We start from the raw sequence: 24,205 nt of genomic DNA on the forward strand, positions 1-24,205 counted from the left end.
TTTTGATTTTTTATGATATTCAGAACTTATCCGTGCTAATTATCTAATCCAAGTTCTAATATATTATACAACAAACACTATTTACAAATATTTTTCACTGACTTCGATGAAGTTAGAAGTTTAAGCTTAACTAGAAGATACAACCCACCTATCGGATTCTTTTCTTTTTAAAACTTCACCACAAGTTGTGTTGGGGATGAGCTCCGATCCTCTTATTTATATGATGGTCTTTATTATCAAAATAACTTGTCCCTCCAGGACAAGGCAATAAAAAAGTTAGTATTACATTTTATCAAGACCTTTAGATATAATTCACTGTTATTGATGATCATGTTTTTAAAGAAAAGCACTTATAGAGAAGTGATGAATGAAATCAAATATATAATAAAGTTTACGAACCACTTCCAGCTTGGTAGCAACTTTCCACCTACGCTCAAAAATGTTATGAATTGAAGTAGGGATCTTTGTATCTGCAATAGTTGTCAACAAAATATTATGAAGGCTTATAACAAGAAAGAGTATTCTAGAATGACTTTTATAGTGAAATGGTTCATTAAAAAGTGACTATCCTTAATGAAACAAGTGGCATATGATTTCTTGTTTGTCATTTGACTATATAATGACAATTCATATGACACATTTCACTTATTGTGGTTATGTAGGACTTTCAAATAAAAAATGGTAAAAAAGATATTCTTGTTTTTTAAATGTTGCCCTCAACATTTACCTTTAGGCTGGTAAATGTAGAAAATATTTGAAGTAGATAGCTTCATTTTTGAAAGATATTTTTGAAACATATATTGATCATTAAAAAACTACATATTATATTTTTTCATCTCTTAATGAACATCCAATGTCCAAATTACAACATATAAAAAGTATGATAAAATTCTTTAAAAAATCATGTAATTATGAAATTTTATCAATCTAACGAAGCCTATCGTTATTATATGAGCACATCAATACCTACAGGTTAGGGCAACAAAACGTAGATTGTTAATTAAAGATTATTTTCTGATTACTATCAAAAGGTTTAGTGATTATTTTTTGATATTCTGTTTCCACCGTCTTTTTTACATAAACAAACTATACTAATCAGCAGGTCCAAGAGAATTTGGGTAAAATCGAACTAAGGAAAGAGATGATGTGATATCATGTATGAGTATCAACATGTAAATAGGAAGTATGTCTAATTATGTGTTAATACGTGAAATAAAGATTTTTTTTTTCCTCAACTAGGTCTTTATTTATTCACACATGGACACACATACACAACAAAAAAATTAAATATGTACAGATTTGTAAAATGAATTAAAGAAAATTTGTTTTTAGAAAAAAACATAAATAAACATTATAGTCTAAAAATAATTGTCTCTGTAGACCTCTAAAATCTTACAGATACAACAATTATACATAAAAACACCTCAAGAGATATGAGAAGACATAGTAACTAACATAAACTATTACAAAATGATAATTAAAAGGCCTCATAGTGAGACAAAGTATTACAACAAAAAATCCCAACTTTTCAGCCTGCGATGTTCTGACCGTGTCTGTTGTACATATTGATGATGGTCCTTAAAGTAGTTTCATATCTAATTGAAGAAGATGGGTAATATATTAAAAGATCCAAATCATAATTCCAGGAAGTACTATGCAGTGGGGGAATCTTCAAAGGAAAAGTTGCATATCTAGCAGAAGCATAAATTAAAATAGCTCCCAGATCCATCACCTCAATCACTTTATCCTCCGTAATACGTTGAGTTTTGAAAGCTTTACAGTTTCCAAAAGCACCACTGATGTCTTTTTATTCTTCCAACCGACGCGAATGGTGAGTAGGAATACCAAACAGAAAAAAAGCCTTTGCAAAATTTGGTTCAAAATCTCTGATGTAGCTATGGTTAAGTAAAATAATATTCCAAACTACAGTCAACGTAGGGAAGTCAAAAAAGGCGTCCATAACATTATCATATATTCCTTCACAGTTTCTGTAGGGTAGTCAGAATTTTATTATGCCAGTAGATATATAAAACTGGGATGTAAACTTTTTCACAACATTAATAAATAGATTTGTCTACTCGAAGTGCTTAAGGTGAATTTCTGGATGATGATCGAAAAATAATATTAACTTCATAAGAAATAGTACATTGATAAATGGTCTTATAAAACCTACTACGAAACTACAGGCATCCAATATAAGAATTTGGACATTGATAAAGGGTGTTGTAAACACTAGTGCGAAACTACAATCATACAGTATAAAAAATGTCCCAAAAAATTGAATATATTCCATGTATATATTATTGAAGTGCATAATTATCCTAAAAGTAACTAACTAAATTAGGATAATACATTTTTGGAAATAAATTGATTTTTCGTTGTACTAATAAATTTTCTGATAGAAGGAATTGATAAATTATAATGTGGTCTGGGAAAAATGACGTACAGAATATAGGTGAAGTTCTATATATAAAGATAAAAATGACACTTTTTTCGTCAAAATTAGCCAATTTCAGACATCTTGTACACTCCTAATTTTAAAAACATGTGCCAAATATGGTTGAAGATTTTTGTTCCACAGGTCTAAATCTACAATTAACAACCAAAAATTAAATGGTATTATGATTTTAAGAATATAAAGTGTTACATGTGTTGAATTGAAACAGTTTTTTACTTTTATAGACTCATATAAAATAAAAAACACATTTCAACATTTTGCCACATTTTGCCAGTAACAGGGAAAAATGGAATGATGGAACTTGAAATTTTGAAAACCGTCTTTGTCATACCCGCCAGCAAAATATTTCATAGTGTAGTTAAAGACTATTTATATCCAAAAAACAAGACACACTAATATTCAAAACATCAATGGAACTAACTTTATTCTTTAATGCCTATAGTACAACTTTAAAAACAAATTTTGTTTTTACAAACTATAGTAGGGCAACCATAATTTAATTTAATGCGATTAAAATGATTTTTTTAATATAAAAGACAATGAATTTATCCCTTAATTAACCACACATACAATTTTGGGACATTCTGTTAATTGAATTATAATTTTTTTAGATAAATATTATTATTCAAAAGACTTTTCATAATATTCTTTCTCATGAAATTTAATATTTTGCTAATTTTCGTATTATGGAATGCCATTACTATATATATATTTTGTTATAAAAGAGCTCCTTTTATATCGTTTTTTAATAAATATGCTTCTGTTTGAACAAATAGAGAAAAAAATTACCCAGTATTGTTTTTGTGAGTCATTACAATAGAAAGAATAAGTAGTGGACACCGGAGACAGTTGCGATAGTCCCCTTTTCTCTAATATTAAAAAAACTGCAACATAAAATTTACATCACAATAGTATAAAATAATGTCGACTATAAAAGGACATTCCATATCGCAACCATTCTCGGCTACAAAGACATTCGCAATATTCGAACATTTGCATCAAATTTGTCGTACAAATATTGGTTATTATAAGCTTTAAATATTTTTTTTTTATTATTTGACTATTCTAAGTCAAACCAACTTTGAAGAAATTGAACCCAAGGTCAAAAGTGTTGCAAGTGATCCGGTCTTCCCTACATTGTTTGGAATAATTGGACATTTATATTCTTATATAAATGGAGCATCTTTCATAAGAAAAACTATGATTCATATATATATATGGGGCATTCATTCTATGCAAACTACTATAACTATTTGACAATATGTATTTCAAAACCTGATCAAATTATATTTTACATAAGTAGTAAAAAAACCCAATGCACAAAAATGATGACAAAGGTATCAACTATTGCATTTGAAATAAACTTTAAATTAACTAAAACCAAGGTCATTCCTCTTGAAAATAGAGTCTAAAAATAAAATGTGTTAAGGTATGTGCGATGAGGATGATAGTTCATATTAAAACTCTGCAATAAAAGAATATTATACCTAATATATCTTCCAACTAAACAACTCTTTCTCCCTTAATTTAATAGACTATTCATATAAAAATTTGCCATTAAAAATGGTTTATGAGTTACTTATAAAAAAGGATTGGGAATCAGTAATAGGCTTCATTTTCAATTTTTTTTTTTATTTTTATTTTGAGGCAATTAGAGGCACGTCTTTTTAACAGAGCAATAATATCCCTCCGTTTTTAAATACTTCTTATAGTGTTCGGAATTTACATAAATCCCTACAGATAATATTTCAATTCTAGAGCCTTTTAATCATCAAATTCATAATTTACTGATACTGCGTACTTTTTAAGGGACTTTCAATCATAAAATAGCTCGATTTGGGATCTAAGACAACAAAAATGTATTGAATGAAAATAACACATAATTATTAATTTGAATCCGGATCCTCACTCACATCGATTAACCCCCTCCCCCCTTCCGGCCTTGAAAGTCCCATACTAATATATCAACCCTGGGCACGATTTACAGATAGTTTACTCACTGAATTTGTCCCATGTACCTTATTGCATGGAAATCAACAATTTGTTCCCCTAAAAGTTCGTCCTACCCTCCATGTTTTTGGTTTTTTGAACCTCTTGATGGTGTAGTGCTTTTGTACAATGTTCCTACATTTATAATTTTAATTTTCTTGAATTTAACAGCCAAAAATTACATTGCTAGACCGAACTTTTGCTTATTATTAAACTATTTAGTACAATAAAAACTTTTTTCATTGATATCAAACAGAATCTAAAATGGATATTGTTATTATATTTTAAGTACCTATGGCTAAGTATAATTTCCATGCTGAAGGACAAAACTTTTCTATATACACATTATAATAAAATTTACAGATTATGAAAAAAACGTTAAGTATATAAGAGTGTTCTAGTATTTGCCAGCCTAAAAATATGAAAAGCCGGTCTCATGATGCTTTTTGGGAGGTAAAAAAAGAATAAGTATATGAAAAGCAGGCCCTCAAAGGTCAATTATCCTTTTTCATCACTTCGTCTTCTTCTTTTTTTTTTTTTTTAAAAAAAACCAAGTATTTACTTATAATAGGACACTAACAACGCGTACTTCATTTTTATGGATATTATTTCAATCGGCGTAAGATCTTTTTAGCTAATTCTTCTTCCTGCGAATTCTTCAAAAAATTTGGTTGTTCATATTTGTGTTTGACCCAGAAGAAAGAGGATGATCCTCAATAGTATCGGTAGGATTTTTGAAGTTAATTTTAAGTTCTTTATTAATATATAAGTTTGATATTGTGTTTGTTTTGTTATATTGTATATATGTACGAGTATGGTATATTTGTTAAGTAGTTTGGAATTGCTTTAAAATACTTCAAGTATTTTTAAATTTAATGGAGCCTTAAATTCTTTTTTGAAGATTGTTTTAACTCAATTACACAATAAAAGTTAAAATAAAATGTACTATTCCTTCATCTGCATTTTCCTCCATGTCTGTAAAATTAATTATTAATTTAGGAAATCTTCATTTCTATGTATATTTTGAAATAAATGTCATGAAATGAAGCAGTTGTTGACCTTCCAGAAAAGTAGTCGCATTAAAGTTTGATTTTTAATTAGCTACCTATGTATGTGCCACATATGCTTTTCATTTCTAAAAGTAGAATCGGCCTTTTTGTATTGATTTTTTGTCTATTGATTTTACATCTGCAAATTATATGTACACATAAATATTCTAATAATATTCGTGAACAAATGGTAAATTGCTCCCTTTTTTTCTTCTTTGTTTATGAATTATCAAAATGTGAAATATTCCTATGTGGTGAGTTATCACAAAAACAATCTAGAACACAAATCAATACAAAAATATATATTCACCCTTTCTTTTTTTACATCCTACATAACATACCCCTACAGTCCACTAAGCCATATTTTGCTCAATTATATAGTTTGTATTCAATTTTCTGGGATGAATTGAGTTATTCAAGAATATGTACTACAGGATTTAACCTTTTTTAGTTTGAGAAGCATATATTAGTCCGGATATAGCCCCTTCCAAATATATAAAATATATCAATTTCGAATCTTTTGTTTGTGAGAATGTATTTTTGATAATTTAAGTGCAATTTGTGACGTCTCCTAAGGATTAATGCAAATCATTAGTTGAAAAAAACAATTCAAGCTTGTTTTTGTGTTAACGTGCTACATATGTAGTTTGTACACATGTCTCTAAGGTTGGGCATACCTATATTTCTATGAAATAATATTTCCTGAATTATGAAGAAGATTTCAAGGTTGTAGACGGTGAGTTTGAATGGATGATGCACTTATTCATACCTATGTATACACATACATAGCATATACCTATGTATGTAGTCCTCTGTTGACTTGTAGTTTGATTCGAAGGGCCTTTTGATCTTTTCAAAAAGTAGCAATATAATCTTAAGATATAAAATTTATAAGAAGGTCTCAATTTGAATTAAAGTTTCATTTACAAACCACATAATGTTTAAACGTTCATTAGTAATTTGTACTTAAAAATTATTGTATATCGATTTTTTATACAAAAATAATTGGCTTTGCCTTGTAGTTGGTTAGTGTTGATGTGATGTCTATCATGTTGCATGTTGTCAAACTCTTTATATGTATTGGAGGTGGTTGAATATCCGAATTTGATCAATCGATGATGGGGTCTATAGGGAAATGAACGACTATTTATTTGAGATTTTCAGGAAATATGAACTTTATTGTTAAATATTTTGTTAATTTTTAAGTATCTCCCATTTTTAACAATTATGGTGAGAAATATGAATCTTGGAGAAGCTTGATTGGTATTTTTAACTTAATATAATCAAATGGCTCAAGTTTTATGCCTATTGGAAAAAAATAATTTGGTTAAACAAATCAAATCTCGTATTGTAATATTTATGCATCAAGAGCGAAACAATAAAATTTATACTTTTTCCACCATAATCATTTTTAATAATCACAGGGACGTTCCCAGGATTATATATATATATATATATAGTTTTTTTTAGGTTAGGGAGGCTTGTTTTTCTTTAAATTAAAAAAAAATGATAGAATGAATTTTTTTTGGAAAAATTTTCAAATATAAAATTTTTTGAAAAAAAAAATTCAAAAATTCGTGGCTTTTCATAGAAAATTTAATTTCTTGGGAAAAAAATTTGAAAAATTAAATTACTTTTCAAATATTAATTTTCTTGGATAAAAATTAGAAAAATTAAATTAATTTTCAAATATTAAATTTTCTAGTAAAAAGCAAAATTTTCTTTGTTCGGGGGTGAGCTACAGCCCTCCAGCTCACCCCCTTGGAAGCCCCTGAATCATCAATACTTAATAAATAGTAACTCTTAATAAAAATTGTAAGGTTGATTTTGTCTCTCGGATAGTGTGAAGGGCGTTAATCATCCTCACAAAGAAATCAGTAATAAGACAAAAAATGTATTATATATATTGGGAAACAATTTCCAAATTATTTTCATAATTCTACACAATTTTTACAGATACTCCACTCTCAAAATTTGAAAAAGTTGAGCGAGGCCCCTCAAAACGGCCCCCTCTATGTACATAATGCAATTAACAACAAGTACCTAAATTTAAATGTATGTAATAACCAAAGATGTGAAAATGAGCGCAATTTTTACACGTGGTAGGTCATAATTATAGCTGGTTCAAGTTATTATATATATATGTATATCTGTCGTAACTTGTACAAGCAAACAGTACAATTGAATCAACAAACGCTTAAAACCCGTGCATTTTCACTTATCTAGTTATAACAAATAAATAAAAAACTGTCAGATATAATTTATTACATTTATAAAAAGCTGCAATATTTTTAAGAGTAACGAAAGTATCATTTTTATGGCTACAGAATGCTCAAAAATACCTAAATATGAGCACAGTAGTGAAAACTCAATTTCCACCTACTTTAGGGTTTATTTAGTTTACTATTGTGTTTCAATTATAGGATTTTTTACATAATAAGAATATAATAAAACAAAGGTATAATTTCTAATATAAATGTTAAACCAACTGTTAATGAAAAAAAGTATTTTTACTTTTTTTTTTTAAATAATAAATTATAAGGTGTTTTATTAGATTTATTACCGGTAGTTTGAAATATACATGTTTGTAATCTCTGGACCATAAATGATCAAATAGTGTTCAAAAATCATGCAAATTATAGCAGTTATTTTGCTAAGTAATTACATGGACCTTAAACTACATAGTTTTTAAGGGATAAAGACATTACTTCAGGGTAAAAAAGTAAGGATGAATTTAGAAAATGGCTACGGCTGGCATGTTTAGGTTTTATAAGTGTTAAATAGACGTTGCATATTTCTTTTTCAAAATTGGTATTCTTCATTTTACGAAAAAAATAATTTGATCTTGTTTTTAGGGGAGTGGAAATATGGGTAATAATCGGCAACTTTGGTCAATAAATTATTATTTTTAAACTCCCTAAAGACACCCGATCTACTTATCAATATATAATGTATACGTCATAACTTCTTTGTACACTTTTTACTTTATTAGAAAGAAAGAGAACACTAGGCTTAATATTAATGATACAAAAAAATTATTAAAAAGGAGAGGAAGGATATTTTAATCTCTATTATTTTTTTAAATACAGAAATATTCCGCAATACAAAGCTCCAGGCGGGTTCGTAACTTACGAAAGACTTTCCTGTGTGTGACTGCCAGAATGTTGGCCCATTCTTCTACCACCTTGGCTTTCACACTGCTATGGTAGTGAGCGTTGGTCTTCTTATTTACGGCGCTCCATATGAAGGGGTCAGTTGGGATCAGGTTGGGGGGAGTTGGGAACCCACATCTTTTTGGACCAAAATCCATCTGTCCCTAATTTGTTGATAAAATACTTTTGGGTGATCTTGGAAGTGTGGCGCGGTGCTCCATCCCGTGTCCATACCCAATTTCCAATGCCGTAAGTTACGTTAAAGGCGGGAAACACCTTCTTGGCCAATATAATTTTATAATCATAGGCCTTCAAGTTCCCTTTTATCCACACCGGTGGAAACACCTTACCGTCTGAACCAATGACATGTTTATGTCCAAAAGGATGAAAACTTTCCTGTTAGGTTTCATAAACTTATTAAGGATGATTTTCGATCGTTCCAGCCTCGTTTGTCTGTGTAAAGCTGTTAAACCCTCAACTTTTGTAACTGCCCTAGACTTGAAGCCCAAATCCTCTTTAATGATACACCGGACAGCCGTTTCGTGAACCATGAGGTCCTTGTCCATTTGCAGGATGTTGTTCTATCTGTCTTCCCCTTCACACTAGTTTATGAGGCTCTCTGTACGGACCGATTTTGGTCTTCCTGTCCTATGACGATCGACAAAGGATTCGGTTTCGTTGTAGAGCTTCTTGGGGTTGTATACAGTGGTCTTACTGATCCAGAAGTTACGTGCAATCACCGATTTTTTGACGAAGTTTCTCTATTACTATATTTTGGAACTCCTGAAAGACCTAAAGCTGATTTTATTTTTTTCAATAAACACCTACCACTTGTTATTTCTCCCTTTTTATGAAATGCGAAAAATTTAAACGTTATCATTTGTATAAAAAGTGTAAAAAACTTATGGTTCATACGGTAAGCCAAAGATCTTGTAAACAAGTTATTTTACATGCAGGAGTTATTCAACTTATAACTCCTAACATAGTGATTCAAAGACGATCCCTATCCTTTAAACATGTATAAATAAGTGCATTTTTCCGATTCTTTCAAATGGGCTTGTCTAATCTACAAGATACATATCTTATCGAATTTAACTTTAAATGAACTTATAGTTCATATTTATGCATACAATTTTAATATAGTACCCAAATAACTCGAATACAGATATTTATAAGCTAACCTTTCCACTAATGTATTTTTATAAATTCGGCTCGTCAACACAAAAACAATTGGGAATGTTTTCTCTCAAATTGAGTGTGGATTGCATTTGTACTCTTCAACGAATTATCATCAATTTTTATCAACAAATTATTATTATTAACCTTTTGGAAACGCAAAAATTGCACTTAAAAATAAATTTATTTAAAAGGCTATATTGGGGACAATATAAGTTTCTTAAATAGAATAATGGTTTTATATTATATTATGTTCAAGATTGTTTTTATATTGGTACATCACAAATATTCATTTACATCATTTTTTTTCTTATAACTTATTTGTTTTGTCATCCTGGTATTTTTTTCCTGCTGTCCAGTCAATTGCAATACAGAAAATTGTTTTATTATAAATCTGATAATTCGGTTTTTATCAATTATTTGATAATTTTATTGAATAAAAAGAGCCTTTTTTATAATACTTTATACCTGTTTGTCATCTCTGAACCTTAAAGGATCAAATAATGTGGTACTGTACAAATCAAAGAAAAGATTTGAAAGTTAAGAAATTATAAATTTTACCTTTAACATAGCGGGTTTTTTTTTTTTGGGGGGGGGGATATTTGGAGATGTTACACTTTAACATAATAAAAGTGAGACATAGTACATTTGGCCAGTGCTAGGTATTTTCTTTGGGGGGATTATGTTCAAATTGTTCAACTCTAATGAGAAGATTTGTATCGTTTCATTTTCCCCCAAAATAATAAAAGACCTTATTCATTTTTAATCAAATAACAGTTTTTAGAGAATAATGTGTTAATTTGTTTTTTATGACATTTTTTAGAAAAAAGTCAATCCTTTTTTGTGTCCCTTTCCCTAGACTCCCTAAACTGTGTCACTATTTAGTTTCATACAACCAACCCACGTGGATCTGCCTGTGCATGGTATATAATTAGTGTTGTATAAGTACTCATTTATTCGGTTCAGTCTAGTCTTAGGACTAAGACTGTCGGTCCTTTGTCAATACTAGAACTGTTTAAAAAAAGAATAATTAAAGTTAAGTGACATCATTAAGGACCAAACTTTATAAGTTTTTATGACAGTACGTAGGACTGAACTGGATTGAGCTGAAAGTGAACTTGACAGAACTGCAGTTTACAGTCCTAAATGAGGACTGGCATAACGATATATATAATATAAATAAAAAATCCCTGCATTTTTTATTTGCTTCCAGTCCTGCAACAATGTAAAAGGAAATCAGATAAACTTATTCGATGTGATCTATGAATATTGTTTTTATAGTTTTCTAAGTCAATAAATTAGTTTATAATATACATACATATTGAAAACGTATAAGGAATTGTGTATATTTAATTCAATGGGCACTCAGTCAATCTGTTGTTGTTTTTCTAGTGTTTTTTTGTATTTTTTCATTGGGTTGAAGGAAAAATATTTTTATGTGTTGTTTTTTATTTAGAGGGGGGGGGGCGATGAGGAAGCAACATCGATAGGTCGTATCTTTCTTATTCAATACAAAGGAAAAAACATTATTATTTTCATGAAAAATATGAGCATTTCCATATATATTATTCATATATTCAAAATAAATTAAAAATTTCCTTAAGGCCTATCTATGTACTCTTGAAAATATGGACATAATGTGTGTTTAATATCCTATATGGCATTTATAACGTTAGCTCAAATATCTGTAATTTATATATATATTTTTTTTATTATAAACAAGTCGTATATCTTATAATTTAATTAAACTGTACAAACATATTTTATGTACCTATAATTGCTAATATATAGTAAGGAATTGTTGAAAATATTGTATCCTTTATATGGAATTTGTTTCATACTGTTGATGTACGGTATATTGGTACTACCACGATGCTGGTTGGTGATGCATTAATGCTGTACTATACAAATTAGTATTAGAACCAGGTTTCTGCGACATTATGTTATAAAAATTGTCATCAAATATATTTATTTATTTTTCCGCCAAAATCTTTGAGAACCCATAAAAATGTAGATGTAACTCCCTCCTCATTTCAACAAAAATTTTACGAACCTCTTTGTAAGTGAATGTTCTTAATGACATTTTTTTAACATTTTAGCTGAAATAGTATCTAAAATTATGGAAATGCCAATAGCAATTTTAGTACCGGAACTGGTAAAAAAAATATTGGTATTGTAGGGCCCCAAGAGCCAGGGGGTCATGTAATTTTAAATATGTCATAAAATTAAAAAGTTTTCAAAGTTAAAAAAATCCTAGTCCCAAATATATATATTATATTTGTTAATTAATTTTATCAGTAGTATGTATTTATTGGTTTATTAATGTGAGTCACGCATAGTCCGTCTAACCAGATATCCCCACCAATTATCAGTTTATAGATATTCTTACAACTTTGAATAAAAAAATGTCAATTGGGATTTTATATTATGTAGGAATTACACATTAGGTTTGGTTTTAAGAAAAAAGACTATTACTTAGAAATGATTACTCAGTAACAAAAAAAACCATTCATTTCATATCTAATTTCCTTATTTTTACACGGAAAATTTTAGAAATGAAGGCGTCATGAACTCATGACTTAATTGAAGGCATTAATTGCCTTTTTTTAAGCTAAGTAGGTTTACTTATGTAACTGCCTTAAAAGTTAATTTTAGTATGTACTTAGAAAAGGAATATAAATGGATTATTATTGATTATCTTATAAACTACAGAGCAAGGAAATAAAGTAGAGACTATTTGAAAATAAGTTAATCCACAAAAATTTGTAATGAAGACTTCCAAACTCTTACTCAAATTTATGAGCATTTGTGACTTTTGGTTCTCGTGAGCCTTAGATGTGCGGATTTTGGACTATTTTTGTTGTTGTTTGCGTAGCGCTATTAAGGACAAATATTCAAATAATCATTATATATATATATATATATATATTCTAAAAAGTTAAAATAATATTGTTATTCAAATTAAAAATGTATTAACGGGTCGATATCATTTGATTTTGTCGATTAAGGTAAAATCAAATACTGACACTTTTTTTCAATATGAGTACAATATTATTAAAATTTATGACACATCTATATTGCCGTTCTTAAACATATTGAGCGCCCTGTAATGTTTTACAATTATTCGTTAAAAGCAGATATTCAATGTATGTTAATGAACTTTTATAGGATTAAAAGTTAAGATGCATTTTTTTAATGGATACCTACGTAATTATTAATAATGTATAATATTATTTAAATTCCAATGTCTTGTCGATAAAGCTATTATTAATTATTGTTCTTCTTGAATAATTAATTATATTATTCAAGAAAATGTATGCAAGACTCGTAATTACTTATGGAAAATCATCAATATATGAACTATTCTATACGTCATATATAATTGATGTAAAGACCGTATATAAATACAAAAACTTGGTACATTAAATGATTAACGACGTGATCTTTATTTTATTTATCAACCTATCCTCCAAAGAAATATAAGAAAATCCCCCACAGTTATTAGTTGGCTAATTCTTCCAACTACTATTCTTTTTCATTTTAGAGTAGGGAATCGGTCATTTGAATTAACATGGAACCAATGAACGCTTAGAAAATTAATATATAAGCCCGCAAATTCTAAGTATTTTATTGCTTGTAATATTTTTTACAGTTGACAATCTGAACAGTGTTTTTTATTTCACAAAACTTACAAAACTGTTCTCAACATATTTTAATTATTACAGAGAGAACATCTAAGAATAAAGGAACTACTTGTGCTCGTTTGCTCCTGAAAGATGGAGAGTCACATTTTTTATTTGTTGGGGAATTAGAAGTAGAAGTTCTTGTTAGATTCAAGGATCGATATCCTAGTAATTTCTGCATATATACTCGCTATATACGGAGTGGGATTTGGGCTTGTTTCCTTCCTCTAATAATTACTTGTAGATAATTTAATGAAACGTCATCACAGCTAAGTTTCTTTTTCACAAACATATTTCAAATTATCAGGGTTTCCATGTTCATTTTTTGTTTCTTTTTTTATATCAAATTTAGAAATAAAGCGCAATAGTAATAAAAAAAAATTAGTTAAGAAAAATATATCTATTATGAATTTATATGTTAGTAGGATAATAGTCTGGATTAGTAGTTTGTGAGGATAAAAAATGAAATTTTTAATTTTATTTATAAAATTGTGTAGGTCAATTAATTGTTTTTTATATACATACTATTGCCAGAGATGTGGAAAAGATGATTTACTCTTACAAGTTATTATATCACAAATGTAAATTGTACAATTTTATTCTCTCAAGCTTAAAGTACATTTACTCATAATATAAATAACTTATTTGATGCAAGTCAAAATATAAGCAATTGTAAATATATAAAGAGTCGTACAAAACAACAGGTTAAATAAATTTTATTTAAATATATAATATATAAGCAAACCTAAGGATCACATCAAGTACATATGGATGTAATCAATCATTCATATGGGAAACATGTTTTTCTTTAATGTGGGCAACATTTGTTTAATAAATATGAATTATGAATCCTTAATTATATATTTCAATTTCTATTCTAGCTTTCGGGTTATTTTGTTACCTCGCGGTTGTAGCCAAGGTAAGTTAAATGTCTTTTATTTATTCATTTGTACCGAAATTTCACAATCCTTTAAAAAATACTTTTTAATTAAGCTTCCAATGTAATATTTATGTATATACAAGGTATTTTATTTATGAAAGTCATTCTCTTGGACGACATGGCTTAACGAGTGTTCAGATAATTATACTAGATCTCACAATATGTATATGAGATTAATCAACAGAAAACCAATTTGGATGACACTTTTAATAATGATTATATGTATATGATTTATTCAACACTAATTATATTCATTTTTATTAAGAAGATATTATAATTAGATGCCACAAATTAGATCTTAAAGCCCCCAGTCACATTTGAAGAAATGTAACAATAGATTTTTTTTTATATTTGAACGGCACTTTAGAGCAGTATAAGCCACATAAATTAAATAAAGGATCTAGAGAAGTGGTGACCAAAATATGACTACTTGTGGAACGGAAAATACTTTTTGAGACATTTAAATTCAATCATCGTCACGGCACAACACAGTCCCTCCTCTGTAAATCCAATATCCTTTATATCTGGAGCAGATGTCGCCATGATAACCAAAACTTCACAAAAGTTTGTTGATACAACAAATTTTCTGCCAGCAAAAAAGAGACAGTATATAGACTTCAAAGACAATTTCTATGTCAGATGGAGTAATTGTAATACTACAATGTTTGCTTATACTCGATCAACTCTATCCAATTAAAGAAACATTTAAAAAAAGTCCATAATTGATCCGGATTATAATATGCTAATAAAATACTGAAGTGATTATATGTATAAAGTAAATAATATATTTAAAATCTTTCTTTTTTTTTGTAGTATATCGTTTAACTATTTGAAGAAAAATGACATTCAAAATACCCTCATAATTCACAAAAAAAGATGTAAAACTTTCCTAAGAACGTGTTCAATTATTTGTGGATATCCATATTAGTATTGCTTAATTTTTATAAAAGCCAATGTCAGACTTACGAAATAGTTAACCTTTACTTAGCTACATTCATTATGCAAAGCTGTAACTAATTGTATTTATATGTGCATTTATAAAGGAGGATTTATTGCAAGAGTTGTTAGTGTGGCTTCGTATAGTTTAACTGGGATATATGTATATATATATATTTCACTGATGTCTTCAGATATTAAATAATCTACCGAAAGCGGGATAATATAATATATATTTTATTTAATACTTGACTTTTTGGGATGTACATTCCGATAGAGAAGCCCTAGTAAAGACGTCCTTTGGAATATTAAATAAATAAAATCCCTTATCATTGAGGTATTACAAGTTATTTGCACTTAGAGATACGTATTATTTATTCATGCATTGAAGAAGATGAACAATATTTTTTAGAAGTAGAAACACCCACAAGGAAATCATAAGTTTGGCAACATTATAAATATATAAATGTACATGGGGCTGGCAGGATGGCTCTTAACAAAAACAGTATGTATCAATTTTACATATGTTGTACTAAACATTGAAGAAGTATTTTTTCTTTAATTTTTTGGCTATCATTCTTTAAAAATGCAAATATACTTTGAAGGACGTCAAAATAAATATTTAGATCCATTGGATTTGAAGGTCATTTTTCTTACTACAGAAATAAAAAGACAATTATTCAAAAAAGAAACACTCAGATATTTTGTACATATGTGATCTTTCAATACAAAAGTAAGCTTGAATGAACTTGATTTTATTTTTATTCTTCAAATAATCAATGTCCATAAATATTAATAAATGATTCCGATTAATCCTTTGTAGATACTTCAAAAATGTTATGATAGATTATTCTATTAAAAAAAGTCAATCAGAAAAAAACTTTGTTCTACATCAGTGGTTCTCAAACTATAATACTTACTATAACTTAAGAGATAGGTCTTAGATTTGGGATTTGAATAAAGAGTAAGACTATTAGGAACCATTAAACACACCATTATTTACATTATTGACACTCACTAATATAGAAATGTATACACAAAACCTTTGAGCGCATTTATACTTTATGCACTCAGAGTGTTAACATCAAAAACCTTAACTTTCTTATTTTTCCTAAAACCTAGTCATGTTTGGTATCAAATTAAGGGTCGTGATTTGAATAACACAGATATAAACATATTATGGAACAATACATGACTACTCAAATGGCAGACTTCAGTCTGAATCCAACCCTTTTGAGTGTATAGTTGGGCACAGGCACAAGAGGAGCTAAAAAGGGCATTTTTTAAATTGCAGGACCCCCGGAAATAACGGGAATAAGTACAGTAATAATTAAATAATAATACTATAAAAAATACAGTGAAATTAAATAATCTTTTTTATACTTAATAGAAAAAAGATACATTTGAGTCTAGTTTTAACTCCTTATCTTCTTTATTTTATCATTATCACGAATAAAGCACAGGTTGATGTTTAAGAGCCATTTAGGAATTATGTTATCCGGAACAAAAAAAAAACCTATATAGTAACTGATGAAGCTAATTTTTGGGGTTGTATTATTGTAAAATACACAATGCGACACGCTGGTTAAAAATCACCTCTGTATATGCAGGCAAACCTAGTTTAACGCCCACAGGTTTTGAAACGTGTCACTGCAATAAGTGGACATATCCAGTTTTAAAAATTATACTGGTTACAAAATATAAAAACTTGATTTAAGAGGACAACTCCATTGAGAGATAACTTTTTCAGTTTCCCTTGCCTGACAGCTTAATACAGTTTAAAGAGTATAATTATAATAATTAAATATCTTAAATTATGAAATTATTAATGCAAGATTTACTATAGGTGTGGAACTCATATAAATCTTGGGTAAAGGGTTTCCCGAGAGATAAACCCTATATAATACATAGGCATTTATTCAACGCTTTAATGAGTGTATGAACAATGAAATACACATTTCATACATAATATTATGAAATTGCACAAGAAAATTAACATCACGTTTCACAGCTATGCCTACACTGTAAATAAGCACTTAAATAAAAAATACTTAAAATATATTAATATTTCTTAATTTAAAAATATTAACTAAGTAGAACTGTTTAGTAGTCATTTCATAGCAGAGGGTTGTTATAACCTTGAAGGCAAAAATGCATGTGTCAAATATTGACACATGTAATTCTTTGTATGTAAGTACTAGGTTTATCATTTTCCAAGAATAAAAAAGTTTAAATTACGGAATCCCCATAGTAAATAATAAATACTGTGAAATTTAAGTATAGGTTTTATGATATTTTGGAGATGTTAGATATTTACATTTATTTTGGAGTTGCAAAATACGTCTTCTTGAGAAGGAAGAATTGAAATTATATTTTTGAAAGGATCTATATAATATGCAATAGGGAACTTTTAAAATAGACTCAAGGTTACTCTACTCTTGGACATTCTTCCTTGTACACATTTAAGATTACATGTCAATTACATGTCAAATTTGAAACCGATAGATTGATGTTTAAGTAGTGTTGTATTTTTAACTGAAGATTTAAAACGCGGAGTACCTAAGACATACAATACCCATTGGAATAGGTTTTTTTAAACTATCTTATCTAAAAAGTTATTTTTTTATAGTTAAAATATCAAGTTATTCCGCATCAAAGCTAATCACTTCACTACTCATTGTATCATAGACACAGTTCACATTGGGGACTCAAGCAAACAAAAATTAAAAATGGTAACTCTACTATGTAAAAATTTGCGTTATTCCACTTACATACAAATGTGTCAATTTTTCTGACTCTTATCGGCTCATCAGAGTTTAAAAATTGATTGCTTGAATGTGAATTATACTATGGTAAGTTGTAAACAATTACCAACTTTTATATAATAATTCCATAAATCACAGATGCAATAAATTGGCTAACTACAATCAACTTTTTTTTGGCCTCTTTTTAGAGGATAAGTCGCGATATATATAACAGAGGTAAAGACTTGCCTTAATCATTAGAAAATCTTGCGCGACAAATGTTAGTTTTCTAAATATCATCAGTTAAATGAGATATGAGTACTGTTTTGAAGTTTAGTTTTCTTGTAAAAGTATAATAATTCGTTAAAAGATCAATATGACAGAGTAAATGTGCCTGAAATTTGGCGTTGATGTTTATTATTAATGTACATTAATTTTGCCTGGAAAGTGTAAACACATGAATATATTTTTTTCAGTACATTCTCCTTGAATTGTACATTATTCATCAGGTCCGGTTTTTCCGTGAATAAGGCTCGAAAAAAAGATAAAATGCAGGGTCCTTAGACTAGAATTTTTCATTTGGGATAACTACTTCATAATTTTTGTTTATTGAAATTTAGAATGACTACTTTAAAATGTTTAATAAAAAATTTGACATTTTTTGATAAACTTGATATTTTGTAATAATGTTCTGATTTTTTTTTATAAATGTCGTATTTTTTATTCCTATATTATGTACAAAAAAAACCTTTAACAAGTTATTATTTTCATTTTTTAACATTTAGTATAGTATGCAAAAGCATTTCGAATTTTGACGAAAAAAATTTGTATGAGATCCTATATTTTATGTTAAAGCGTGGGACACAGGACAAGTATCCTGTGGCCTCCGAATTAAGACTATGCATAATTCCAGTCAATTACTATTGTTCTATGTAACCTAGCATTGCTTGTATATTCACTAGATAGAGTTTGATCAATTTTCTCGAGTTTTGAAATCAGGATATACAGAAAATATAATAAGTATAGTTATATAAATTGTATAGATATTATTGATGCATGAATATGATAATAACACAATATTTAACAGAAAACAAAATTTGAAATATTTGATTATAATAGTTTAAAAATACCAGTCAAGTTTCTTCAGGAATCAAATCTCTGATCAAATCGGTAATAATATATTAATATAAATATTTATATAAAACAAAAAATATTTGTATATAAAGTTTCAACTGAATTGGGGAACCCCCAACATTAATTGTCCTTTAATTTGACATGTAATAGTCTTTCAAGGTATAACCAGTTTTCCAATGCCTTTACATCATCGGTCTCTCAAATTCTGATTTTCAACCAACTCTAATATTCACCTTGATGAATGAAATATTTTTTTCCAACGCATTAATAACTATTTTATTTGAGATACAACAATGAAATATAACGTCCTTCAATTGTAATGTAAAAATTTGCTTGAATGAGTGGCGTGTTGGCCTTTAGTTAAAAAACTAATATATATGTCTTTCATTTAAAATATGTGACTCCTTTTTCCCCCTTTAATTGTTCCAGTGGAATTACACTGATCAAATATAAATAAACATTATAGTATTACAATTACTCCATTTGATCTAGAAATTGTCTCTAAAGTCCATATACATATTGTATATTTTCATCGTCTAGGAGTGAGCGAGAATCAAATACATTGTGTAAAGAATTTCATTTCTTCAGAGCGAGTAGTTCATTGAGCTACATATACTTTTTTACATATTGTACATCTATTTAGCCAATCAACACAAAAGTTTGTATTCTATGACAAATATTGTGAATTTGTAACATCAAATTATTCTTTTTAAACCTCTGGAGGCAATGGAAACTGTATTTTAATTAGTTAAATTTATTTTATTTATAAGATCATATTGAGGGCAATATAAGTTTTTAAATCAAATATATGTTTCAAACTATGGTTAGCAGTCTTGGGTATCTTAACTTATCCCACAAATTTGAATACAAAGCTTATAATTGCATCAAATATTTCTATAAAATATTGACCTATATGTGTATATATGAAGTAAAAAATAAAAGGATTTTCTCCTTATATTTTTTATGTTCAAGATTGGTTTTATGTTGATACACCACATATGTAAGTATGTACGTACTTTTCATGTGCAAATTTCAAGGACAGTCATAAAATTTATATTCCATCCCCTACCTAGATATATTCTTTATTTGCTATTTTATAATATTATATAGAGGTCAACAACATAAACCCATCTCTGGTGTCTCAAATTACATTTTATGAGAAAAGAAGGTAGATTTATCTATCGGTTGATTGCGATTACGACTTCCTTGTAAATAACATATTGTAGACATATACTCTGCAAAATGATTAAAGATGAGTCGACCATCCTCATATTATTATTTTATTTCCGTAAAAAAGCATTTGTTCATTATTATTATTCCTGTTAAAATATTTAAGAAATATTTGTTCACTGTAAACTCATTAGCATCGGGAAGAACAATATTTATTGTTATTGATTCAGCACATTTTGTAGGTACATACATAATCATGAAATAGTTGGCCAAATCCTTATATTTAATTCTTGGAACCAAGAGGAAGTTTAATAATAATATTATTGTAGAGACTATGTGGAGTAAAATGAATCCAGGAAGCTATACGCATTTATTTTTTTTGAATGGATAATAAAGTTAATTTTTAAGGATGGACTTCTTCTTCTTCATTTTTGCAATGACCATAAATATTTAATATCACATACGTCTCTTTGGACTATTTATGCGTAATAAATTAGATGTAGATACATTGTATCAACATAATGGAAATATATATCTCATTTATCTTAATACAGGGGCTTCAGAATTAGAGTCCCATTACTTTAACATGATTAAATTAAGAGTATGGAGATTTCATTACAGCCGTTAGAAATATTGCAACAATTCAAGCCTAGTATGGTCAAGGGAAGGTCAAGTCATTTCCAGGCTAAGCGAGGACTTCCTGATGGAAGATGTTGTGCGTACTAGCTGCAAGTCAGTGACAATGCATCTCCACCAAGTTGTTCTGAAACAGGGCAAGCACATTGAGATGTATAGAGTTGTAAATTGTAAGCATTTTGGTATGTAAAAAAACAGCACTGAAAATTAACATGCTTACCCTGATAATTTGAAGACTGTTTGGGAGTAGAGCAGCTTAGCTGGTATGACGTTTACCTGGATTAACTACAAACAGCTATGAAAAGAAAGGAAATAAAAACAAATTCCAATTCATATCAAGGAAGGACATTGGCTGGAAGTACTCCGATGTCGATCTTAATCCTACTCTGAGTCTAACATGAACTTACACATATAATTCTGCAACAAATCACCAATATTATTCTACATCTTTCATGTTCACACCTGTAATTACTTTATACTTAGCTCTTTTCTCCTCAGAAATTAAATAATATTGATAACAGCTTTAGAAAAATAAAAGTAAAACCCTTTTGAGGTTGCCAACGACAATGAAAAACTAACACGATGAAAAATCCTAAGATTTACAACTCTAGAGATTTATGAATATATTAAACATGTAAAAATAAGTTATTAAATATTTCGATACAAAGCATAATCTTTGAGTAATTTAATATTTTTGATGGCACTCGAATTCATGATCAGCATATTCTACATGCATACAATATGCAAATACACCAAATAATTCAAATGATCATAAAAAGGATTTAAAAAAATATGCCAAATAATATGTAATAATGTTTTACCTAGGTGTAAGATGTAGGTTGATATTTTTTTTTTTTGAGTAACAATTATATCAATAACAATTATCAATATAACTTATAAATTGTTAAACCTCTTCTCTAATAGAAAATTAACTATAACCAGGCTTGGAAGACAAGCACTGCTCATTTTTTATCCCCAAAAAGACGGAAAATTTAAAACATTAGAAGTAAAAAACAAACAAATATCCAAATTAAATTCACCAATGAATGTGCTGCCTCTCCTAAAAAATGACATTGACTAGGGATGGGACTTTTAGTAGAGCGCCTGGAGAATAAAACAGTAACTTTTCTATACAAAATTCAACTCTTAACAAGGACGTGATACAAAAAATATTCTTGATTTAAAACCACAATCATAAGTTAGAGTTATAATTTTTTTCTCATAGAAAATGCTTGAACCTCTTTCCTTCGAGGCTCTTTAAAAGAAAGTGGTGAAACGGGGATATATTTTAGTTGGCTACGAGCATAATTTTTTTCCACTATGGAACTCTCATGAGTATCTCTATAACTTACTACGCAACGTCCATGAATTCACAAGTTGAATATTTGTATAAAAAGAAGAAAAATTGCATTAGTCACGAATAAAAACGATAAAGTTACGTCATTTGCTGTTTCAAGTCACCTTGTTCCGAGTCCAAAATCAAGTACTACTACTCTGAGTAGATAAAAATTAATAAAATAAACGTCCTTTCCTAAATTTCTCACAACATTTCTTTCTTAAAATCAGAGTTATTCAAAAACAACTTTGATTAAGATTGGTATTTATCATCTGTATTATTTAGTACTGATATATTGCGAGTGTTATCATATTAATATGTGCTTATGAGAGTATTTAATGCACATTCTCCTTAGATGTCAGTAGGACTTCACTTGCAGTTAAAGATAGTCCAATAAAGCCTTATTCTAGGTTACAACAATTTATGGGACTATCTTTTTAAAATTATAGATATTAAAACAGAAATAGAAAAATTACTTCATCCAGACCGATTTGACGGAGATCCGAACTCTCTAGATACGGACAAGCATTGGAATTAATAGAAGTTTACTTCTATGCCCCTTTTCTTGAGTCCTTACCAGAGGCACCAAAAGAGACCAAATTAATACTAATGAAACACACTATGAATTATGAATTTATTGAAGCACCTGGGTAACAAATCATGTGAAAAAAATTTAAAAAAAGTATCAGAAGGTTCAAGCCCGAATATAGGAGATCATTCTTCAATGCGTTTACACTGTACAAATTATCAAATATTAAACGAATATATATTATTTTTTTAAGAAAACAACATAAATTGGAAGTATCAATCATCACATCTGACCATCACTTAATTACATATACTTATATATGTAATTAATGAGAAACAATACATTTTTAAATGATGATGAAACGAATGATTTACATAAGTAGTACGTGCACATGTTTCCTGCAAGGAATTAACGTTGAAATTGACCTCGTAACATTGGGTGGTATCTATGTAGATATGTAAAAGTAGAAGTGGGAAGAGGAGCACTGAACTGAAAAATATTTAGGTCAATGCCATTAGTCTTACATACATACATTAGGCATATTGTCTGTGTCGGCATACAAAATATGTATAGGTAGATATAAAAGGATTAAACATTATATGGATATAAAGAGATTAGATCCGGGTTGACTGTTGAAGTGAGTATGTACTAAACTGTCCCGTTTTCAAGTTAATATTTTGCTGTCCCAAGATTTTTTCTACTGAGGATAATCAAAAAATGTACTTTAGCGAAGTTTAAGGACTCTCAGATCATTTTTGGCGTAGGCCATTGCGATTTTATAAAATAATTTTTGTGGGATGGGGTCAATATTAGACCTCTTCTACCGTCCCATATATAATACTATGAGAAAAAGAATTTACTTTTATATTTTTGACAATAGGGACTGTTTAATTTGATGTAAAAAAGTAGCCAATAGGGCGTCCTATATCCAATCAAAATTTGACAGGATCTGAAATTTTAGACACTAAGAGGAATTCAAATTTATGTCCAAAAATTCAAATTATACCGTGGTATCATTTTCTTGTGATATAAACTTTGCATTGAGTAGGGATTTTTCAGATTTCATTAAGTTTTCAATTCTATTGAGTTTTTCTGCAATATCTGCGGGGTTTTGCTGTCCGTCCACAGACGTCTGCAAAAGTTAAATTATTCTTATTCAGTGTGTCAGTTAAAAATATTGTGGACCTGGTGTTTAATCATTTAAGGGGTATAAGCTGTGCTGAATAATGTGCGAATTCCTTCTTTTACCAAACATAATAGAAGTTTTTACCTT

General features: G+C 28.7%; 1 protein-coding gene across 1 annotated transcript in view; it reads left to right on the forward strand.

Annotated features, from left to right (window-relative positions):
* Positions 1 to 5,028: 5,028 nt before the first annotated feature.
* Positions 5,029 to 24,205, forward strand: part of LOC121117608 (uncharacterized) — a 32,557-nt gene continuing 13,380 nt past the window's right edge. Inside the window, exons 1-2 of the mRNA XM_040712050.2 lie at positions 5,029 to 5,172; positions 14,389 to 14,426. Coding sequence (XP_040567984.1) covers positions 5,154 to 5,172; positions 14,389 to 14,426 — 57 coding nt within the window. The 5' untranslated portion in view covers positions 5,029 to 5,153. The remainder of the gene's footprint in view (positions 5,173 to 14,388; positions 14,427 to 24,205) is intronic.

This window comes from Lepeophtheirus salmonis, chromosome 5 (genome assembly GCF_016086655.4).
Source record: "Lepeophtheirus salmonis chromosome 5, UVic_Lsal_1.4, whole genome shotgun sequence".
Lineage (NCBI taxonomy): Eukaryota > Metazoa > Arthropoda > Copepoda > Siphonostomatoida > Caligidae > Lepeophtheirus > Lepeophtheirus salmonis.